Source organism: Octodon degus, unplaced genomic scaffold (genome assembly GCF_000260255.1).
Source record: "Octodon degus isolate 3935 unplaced genomic scaffold, OctDeg1.0 scaffold00125, whole genome shotgun sequence".
NCBI classification, from domain to species: Eukaryota; Metazoa; Chordata; class Mammalia; order Rodentia; family Octodontidae; genus Octodon; species Octodon degus.
In genome coordinates, this window is record NW_004524701.1 from 1165873 (window position 1) to 1175420 (window position 9548).

At 40.3% G+C, this 9548-nt stretch overlaps 1 protein-coding gene across 2 annotated transcripts in view; it reads left to right on the forward strand.

The window, feature by feature from the left end:
- Positions 1–9548, forward strand: part of Grid2 (glutamate ionotropic receptor delta type subunit 2) — a 1592033-nt gene that overhangs the window by 846920 nt on the left and 735565 nt on the right. For both annotated transcript variants that reach the window (XM_004640617.3, XM_004640618.3), the window contains one exon: positions 3803–4008. In XM_004640617.3, coding sequence (XP_004640674.1) covers positions 3803–4008 — 206 coding nt within the window. The remainder of the gene's footprint in view (positions 1–3802; positions 4009–9548) is intronic.

Here is a 9548-nt window from a genome sequence, read left to right on the forward strand (position 1 = left end):
ATATTAGGTCCGCATCTTGTACATCAATTAACCACTAGGAAGAATGTATGCAATGTGTTAATTATTGAAACTGTTCTACCAATTTGATTTGAAACAGTCTCATTGCTATTTGTTTCTCAATAAAATTATGGGGAAAAAGTGAAAATTTATGTAAAGCATGGCAGATGCAGAGGAAGCAGAAAGAGAACCATCTTAGCAGCCGTTAAATGGTGCTGCGAGACTGGAACATCAAGCTCCAGATGAGTATTGATGTGTCCGGACTTACGGGTGCGCACTGCTCTACAGATGGGTGTGGGGTCGGCCTGTCTGGGTCTTGGTCTTTGTTTCTAGGAAGAAGACAAGTTCAGTGTACAGTAACTATGAGTAACATGTTCATAAGATGACAGTGGGACACATTTTTTTCCAAGCTTATGGCACAGGATGAGCACATGATGACTCTAAAATCATCAGCTGCAGATAATTGTGTAACTATTTTACAGTGTTAGTCATCTGTGCTTTGTCCTGGGTTTTTTGTTTATCCCTCTAATTGCCCCTCATAAAGGCCAGCCTAGACTTCACAGGGAGACCCTGTTTCAAAAATAATTATCAAAGAAATAAAAAGAAAAAACAACTGGGGAATGTAGCTCAGTTCAAAGGCCTTGAGATCCACTGCTGGTTCTGTTACCCAGTGCACCAATCTCCTGTGTCCACAGACCTGAAGGAATGATTCCACTAGCCAAGAGAGGGAGTTAGGAGAGTTTAATTGAAACTAAGAACAATAGCTGCTGGACTTTGGGTGGACTCCGTGTCCTGAGTGGGTAGCTGCAGGGCCTCCTAACACAGGACTAATTAAAGATAAGCAAAGCACAGGAACTGCTGAATTGTTCAGTGGCCAGGCCAGGTAACTCTGTGTGTTTTAAATGCCCCATTGGAACCCAGGCTTCTAACCCAGCTCTCTAACATATCGGGTTTAAAGAATACTCAGGATTTAATTTTTTAATTTATTTTTACTTTTTGGCTTTCGAGACAGAATCTCTTTATGTAGGTAAGCTGGTGTGCTGTAATCCCCCGGCCTCAGCCTCCCCATTGCTGGGGTTTGGGGCAAGCACCTCCACATCCAGCAAAACTGGGGATTTTAAAAAGAAAGAATTGGTTTATTTGCACTTTGATTTTCTCAGACCCAGGAAAGGGGCTGCACCTCCCTTCTGTAGGGACTGGGTGCATTTCTTGTGACCTGAGACGTGCACTGCAGTCAGTTTCTCCAGGTCTCAGGAGCTCATTAGGGCAGTTCCCAGCTGCCCACAGCGGGGCCTGGGCTGCATCCTATTGTACCCACCAGGAGGCTTCTGGGAAGCGGACTGTCTCAGTGCTGTCCTCTGGTTTGCCCTCAGGAGTTTCAGGGCTTGCAGTGCTGTCACTGCAGACTTGCTGGGCTGCAGCAGCTAGCTTGCTGACCACCTCAGCCTGTAAGTTCCTGGAGCTACAGCCTGCGCTGCCAGTGCCGTAGTACCGACCTGAGGTACTGTGAGCTGCTGCCCTTCTGGAGCATGCAGCCCCTGCCAACCTCAACCCAGTGTCTTGAAAGAATGAGAGGAGCAGAGTTTAAAATAAAAGATGATTTATTTGAAGGGAATAAGAGGGAACAGAGAGAGAACAGACAGCTGCTGCACACAAGTAGGGAGTATTCTTAGTTTTTAAGACAAGGACTCATGATTCAGCTCAGTTGGCCTTGAGCTCACTGTGCAGGCCAAGCGGACCTTGAATTTGCAGTGATCCTCCTACCTCAGCCTTCTGGGAGCTGGGATTACAAGTGTACGCTCTCACACTTGCACATGCTACATTTTCTGAGATCTCAGACCTGTTTCAGCACATACAGTGGTGCCTTGGTGCACAGACTTAATGCCTTCAGCAACGCTGGGTAGGTGGCTGCTTTCCTGTTAGTGCTGGAGAGGTGGCCGTGCTGTTCGTGGCAGGAAGATGGCCAGGCTCATGTTCCTCACCCAGTGTGAAGTTCACAGACCGAGGCGTCACTGTGCAGTGTTTGGCTTGTTTGACTTACACTTAAATAATTGACACACATTTAAATAATTCAAACAAAAATTTATAATCCAAAGCAAACTATATTCTTGACACATACAAAGGGATATTGTTTTATTTCTCAGATGGGGCCAGGCTTTTGAATTCTTGGTGTACTTCTCAAGTGAGGCTGATTCTCACATCTGAAAGGTCCTAATGTTATGTGTCTACCTTACCCATCCAATACCATCACTTAGCCCTTTATCTAATCCAGGTATCTTTGACTTGCCTGCTTAGGTACTTTATAAAGTTTGGATATTTAATGAACACATCCTGTCTTTATTATTCCAGTTCTTTTATATCCTGCTTCATGTTCTGAGACTTCTGTGCTTTTAACCTGGTTCAGTCAGTGATGACATCCTGGGGTTATCTGTCAAAGAAAAAAGTTGAAAACAAAGCAAAGCAAATTATCAGTAAGAAATATAAGTTGCAATTTATGCAGGATGTCTACTTTGAAGACTATTAACTGAACATATGATATTCATGGTAGTGTTTTAAGATAAAAGAAACCACATGAAAACTTTTTAAACTTGTAACCTTATAAATATAAAATTTTGTTATGAGTAAATTGAAGTTTCTACATTTTTAGCCATTTGTTTTCTTGTTCTGTGGGCTTATTCATTGCTTTTAAATTAATTATTGTCCAGAGAGATAAATTTTATATGCATGTAGTTTCATACAATTAGGAATTTTGAGATAGAGATTATCAACAGCAGCTTCCTAAATGCCTTTTAATTATTTTCTTTCACCAATCATTTTTTTCTTATAAACACTTTGTAGTGTGCATGTGTAAAAAATATATATAGTTTATAAAATGCTAAAAGGAAATCCTCTGTATTAAGATTATTTTATGCTGGATATACTTTCCAGTCATGTTTATTATTTCAAATTCCTTCTATAAATAACCTGTGGCACAAAAAATGCACATTAATAACATTATAAGCACATATTACTTAAAATACACATTCAGGTATAAATTCATGGTACTTTCTTCAGCCTGGACTAGTCTCCTTATTTAAATGTGAAATGAATCCCCATTTTTCTATTAGATAAACTTACAGAACTTTCCTTACTTGGAAATTCCTATATACTGTACAATGCATGATGCAAATATATTGTATATCACTATATGTTAAAAATTGTTGTATAATATTTATAAAATGCTGAAATATATTTATGGGCTTGTTTTAAATACATGGCACATTTTCTGTATTCTTAAAAAAAGAAAACTAGCTCTTACCAGTTTTTTGGAGCTGACTTAACAATATGGTGCTTACAAAACAGACAAAAACACAGCTATTATATTTTTGGTCTATGTCTTTGAAGAAAACTCAAAACACTGTTTCTATTAAGATTATAAATTCAATTTACTGATATTATTTATTTTGAAAAATGTTAGCTTGATACATATGCATCTTTCTTCAGTGATATTTATATCATTTCAATGTAAAAGAAAATAAGGAATAGATTTTTCTTTTCTAATATTTTGCCTTGGAGAAAATGATGTCTCTTTTCCCCTTTCTCTAATGTGTCCCAACATTTTTTCATATTCATAGTTGAAATAATTTAGAAATAACTCCCTACATTTTCATGTGAGCACATTATTGATCACCAAACCATCAACATACAGAGTTCCATCTGACACCACTTATTTTAGATGACCTGCAATATTAAAAAGCGATTCTGATGGCGTTTATTCCCCTTCTGTGTTGTCACTCACACTTTGATGGGTTTTTACTGTTCCTAGATATCCGTGGAATACAGGAATTTTTGGACAAAGTATCTCAGCAGGGAATGGATGTTGCACTTCAAAAAGTAGAAAATAACATCAATAAAATGATCACCGCCCTCTTTGATACCATGAGAATAGAAGAACTGAATCGCTATCGAGACACTCTCCGGCGCGCCATCCTGGTCATGAATCCGGCCACTGCCAAGTCCTTCATCAGTGAGGTAAGGACGAGCGGCTGTGTGGTGGGGGAGGTTGTGAACTGTAAATATTTCGGAATGGACCCCAGAGGGATGGATGCAAAGAGCAGAGGGAGGGAACTAACTGAGCAACTCTCCTGAATACTAATGGAGGAGGTCCAGGAAATTCCTGGCTCATCTCATTTACCCCATACTGTCCAGCTAATTGCTGAGAAAGTTTGCATCTAACATACATTTAGGCATATAGCCAGGCAATTATAGGAAGTCTTATGGGGATTTAAATGTGTCACTGACCTGAATTAATCTATAAAGTTTGAAATAGAATTCACAAATATTCAGCTAACTTGTCTTAGATACTGTTGTTTCATTGAGACAAAATACCAGACAACCAAAGCTAAAAGGGGAAGGTCTATTTGGCTCACAGATGGTAGAGATTTCAGTCCATAATTGACTGGATCCAAGGCAGCGTGGCACATGGCAGAGGGGGAGCCCAGAGGAGAACAGTTGATGGCGCCCACAGGACTGCAAAAGCAACAAGGGGAGGAGACAGGACCCTTTCCACCCCTTCTGTTGTGTGCATGCTACCCACCCTAGGGCAGCCTGTGTAGTGCTGTACAATGTTCATCATTTTTATAGGGTGTGTAGTATTCACACCCTAAAGTCCTAGCCAGAGCTATGCCACACCAATCAGTGCACTGACTTACTAACCACACACATTAGTCCCAGTGTCACACACTCCAGATCCAGCCACCACTGAAAAGTCCTATGACCTAGTGAGACTTTGGGGGACATCTGAACACAGTCCAGATTATAACTAGTCCTTCAGGGCTTCTTTTTTTCTTTTTTGCATGTTACAATTTTACTTCTAAGAAAAGATTTACTTGAATGTGTATAGTAGCACCTAACCATTCATAACCATGAATGTTACAAAATATTCAGTAGACTTACTTCTGCTCTGGGAACTCTGTACTGAGATAAGTGAGTAGAAGTATTTGAAACTAAAAATGATGAACATTGTACAATTTATGGTGTTGCTACCTCAAAAATTTAATTGTGTAATTTATTCAGTTAGAAACCCTAAACCTTGATAAAATAAAGCTAAAACTTTCTAGAGGTTATTACAACATTGCTACATTCTAAGCTGCTTGCAGTTGCCTTGCAGAGGGTTATAAAGTCATATTCATCTTCATTCAACTTTTTAATTTTACACAGTAATAGAACTAGTGATGACATAACACATTTTCTTATATACTGTTGTTAAATTTGGTTACTTTTTAAAATTAATACTTCTTTCCTTACCATACTTCTCTGTTTCCATTAACTTCTATAGTTAAATTTTTTTAAAAGTATTAGAAATTTTTTGACAGTCTACAGTATAATTTGGATCTTGAAGCAGAACACAGATCACTAAAAATAATAAAGCAGTTATGCCCATATTATAAAACCTTGGGGCTGGAAAGACAGCTCAGAGGCATAAGTGCCCACCTGGCAAGCATAAGGACCCAACTTCAATCCCCAACCCATACCTGCCCAGAATCCCCATGTGCACTGTACTGACCTCAGAAAGGGGTATGGTGGAGCACACCTATAATCCCAGAACTCTGAAGGCTGAGACAGGAGGATCACTGTGAGTTTGAGACCAGCCTGGGAGCTACAAAAGTGAGCACAAGACCAGAGCAAACTGCATAGCTAGACCCTGTCTCAAAACAACAGCAACAAAAAACGTTGGTCTTTTAAGTTTAGCACTTCTATTGCTTCACCTCTGCTCCCACAGTGCCTGTCATGATTTTTTCGGAGAAGCTTCTTTGCTTTCCCTCCACGTAGCTGTCTTTGTGTTTCCAGTAATGTCCTTCAGAATCACTCATGTATGTCTCCACACTGTTGACAAGCTCATTCCACAAGCTGAATTCTCAAGTACTGATGTAGAAATGAGAGAACGATTGTGAACCACTCCCAGCCCATCCTCACTCAGCTACGTCCTTCTCTGATCTGCACCGTGCTTCCTGTGCAGCAACAGCTGTTCTTTATGTTCCTGATCTCCTGAGTTGTGGGCATGTTCTTCCTGATTGGGAAGGGACTGCTCTATCAGTGCTGGATGCACTCATCCCGGTAGCAGGCAACACTGAATCCAAAACAGTGCTGTGAAGCTCTGAGACAACAAAGAAGAGTAGTCCCTGGCTACAGCATGGCTCTCTGCAGTGCAGGGGCAGGCACACAACTACACAACAGTGTGTGAGGGGAAAGTGCTGTCACAGTGGTGAGCAAATGGCCTTCCTGGAGTCCCTAGGAACCCCAGCTCTGTAGAGATTGACTGGTGCAGGGACAATTTTCACAGACATTGTTTTCACTAGGAAAAAAGAAGAACTCAGCTTTCAGGTAACTGTAGGAAAACTGTGATTCAGATGATGTGTGTAATATGGGGACAGAGGTTAAAAAATCAAATTCTAGGCCAGGGAGTTGGTTCAGCCGTCTAAGTGCCTGCTTGGCAAGTGCAAGGACCCAGGTTTGATCCCTGGTACTGCATGCCATGCCGGCTCTGTGCCGAGCCAGCCACCGAAGCTGGGCATGGTGGTACATGCCTGTAATCCCACTAATGAGGAGGCTGAGACAGGAGGGTCACTACAAGTTTGAGCTGCATAGAGAGACCCTCTATGAAAGAAGGAGAGAGAGAAAGAAAGAAAGAAAGAAAGAAAGAAAGAAAGAAAGAAAGAAAGAAAGAGAAGAGAAGAGAAGAGAAGAAAGAAAGAAAGAAAGAAAGAAAGAAAGAAAGAAAGAAAGAAAGAAAGAAAGGAAGGAAGGAAGAGGAGGGAAGGGAGGAAATGAGGGAGAGAGGGAGGTAAGGAGGGAGGAAGACAGGGAGATTAAAAGAAAAAAATTTAATCTAATTCTATTGAGGATTTGATGATTAAAAATAGGAGTACTTTGGTTTCTTTCTACCACTAATAGTTCCTTTCAGAAGGAATTGAATATTTTTGTTTAAGTTATATTTATGTTTAAAATAGTCTGTATATTCACATAATTTAAAAAGTTTAAAACAACAGCTAACTTTCCACTACTGCTCCTCTAGCCCTTGGTCTTCATTCATGAGGCAGATAACGTCTTGCACGGCATTTCAGGCATGCACAGTGCATACACACATGCACATACATTTAGTCTTTCTTGCAGAAGTAATGGTATATTGGTGTAAATTCTCTTTATGAAGATTTTATCAATAACATCTAGGAGAGTACTTTACTTAAATACATTGTGTTATTCATAATTTTAGTGAGTATATAACTACAATTAATGGATGAAGTTATTCTTCATTTTTTCTTTTTCCTTTAGTGACTGTAAGTGATTGACTGTTATTTTATTTCCTCCCTAATCCCTTCCAATGTGACAGATGAAATTCCAGTGAATTCTCTTCAGCCACACTCCCTTTCTATCAGCAGTCACGGCACAATTTTAAATAACATTAACTAATACCACCGCACTTTATTCCAGTCTCACCTACCATAGGTGGTCTCATACCCAAAAGGCTTTGTCTGTCTTTCTCTATTCTCACAACTTCTGCTGTCCAGAGCTTTCATATGGAATGTGTTGGAAGTATATTTGTAACCATAAATAAGTAGTTCATACTTTGGCAAAAATTTGACTCTATAGGGTGAAAATGTATAGCTGCCCTTACACTTTGATCAGAATAAATATGTTTTGTAGCAGAAGGCTGGTATTCTGACATGATAATGTTGGATTTTTCTCAGATTCAGGTTTTTCAGTTATGACTTTATTGCTTTTCTTACCTTTTCTCATTTTATCTTTGAGGACTGCTGAAATTCTAACTAATTTGGCTTCAGCAGAAAATCTCCTAAATCTGTCTCCTGATGCCATCTTTCCTCCGAGAGTCCTGTCTTCCCTGCTCTTTTTTTCTGGTACGTTCTAGTGGATCTGATCAAAATACTTCCTAGATTTCTTAGTTTCTTGGCTTCAAATTTTTTCTGTGGTATATCTCCAAGTAACTTCTCAAAGAAGATTTTGCATCAGATAGACTTTATCCCTCTTCTTTATCATGTATTTGGTATAGTTCTCACTATGCAGCTCAGACTCTCAGTGATCCTCCTGTTTTCAGCCTCTGCAGCACTGGACTGACAGGCACAGGCATGCACCACCACACCAGGACTTGGTCGCCTGCTCAGTGGCCTGGGGTCGGGGCCAGCACAGCATGCAGTGCCAGGGTCCCTTTTTTCACATATGCTGATACATTCATTGCCACTGCATCCTTAATAAATAATTTCACTAATTATAAATTCCTAGATTAAAACTCCCTTATTGAAGAATATTGATAGCATTAATTGATTGTATTCTGGCACTCACCATTTATGTTGAGCAGATGGGACAAATTTTAAATTTGCTGGAAGTAATGCTAGATTTTCATGCAGTATTGTGTGCTGCCTTTGCTCTGGAATATTAATGCCGACTTTAATTTTTCCAATTAACTTCCCAAAAGTCCACCTATACATAGTTTTAGAAGAGAATCATAGAATTCTAAAATGTAATTTTTGTTGCATAATAATGATATTCTATTCATAGATGTTTTGCACATAGCATTTTATGAGAAGGCTCCGTGAGAAACAGCATACATTTAAATGCAATCTCTTTGTTCACTAATGCTAAATTTACAAACTTGCCTACTCAAATTTATTTGTGACACAAAAATGAATGTCTGAGCACTTTCCTGGTCTCTTATTTGTGGAGCTGCAAACATGTCAGATTTTCAAGAGCCCTGTGCCCAGCCAACATCAGACAAAGCCATCCTCTTCACTGTTGCTTCAGCTCTTGTACTATATACACATATTCTTTTCACAATTCATGTAGTGCTGTTTTGAATGTTTCTGATGTTTTCTTTTGGTCGTGCTTTTAAAACTGTTTCCCCTCACAGTGCTGAAATGCTCTCTGGTTTCACTGAATACTAGATGGCTTTGTGTGCCTCACAGAGAAAAGCGCTGCCCTAGATCGTTGGTGACTTATATGACTTAGAATACCGTTGACTATGAAGTCAAGAGAGTGAAGCAGTGCTGTACAATGTTTGTACATAGATACATGTACAGTGGGCCAGCCAAAGAGCTCAGCAGACTAAAGCGCCTTTGTAGGCAGGCTCAGGGACCAGAAGTCGATCCCCAGCTCTATGTGCTGGCCCAGCCCCCAGGGTGCGCTGAGAGGGCGACTGAGACTGGGCGTGGTGGCACGCTCCTGTAATCCCAGAGCTTGGGAGGCTGAAAACAGGGGGATCACTATGAGTCTGATCTGTGTAGTGAGGCCCTGTAGACCCTGTATTAAATTAAATAGATATATGTACAGAGACTTAGCGGCATCAGATCCTGTATACCCCTTCTGGGAAACAGTGCAGAATTCACTGATTCCATGTCATGCAAGGTTTCATGGAACAGGATTACTGCGAAGGTGCCTGCTCGTGCCTTGTCCCACTCCATCATTCCTGCTCCTCTCTGCGTGGTACTTCCTGGTACCAGACTTCTAGGACCTGGCACTATGCAGTCTCTATGCTCCCCCGAGGCTCCTTATGATAGTGC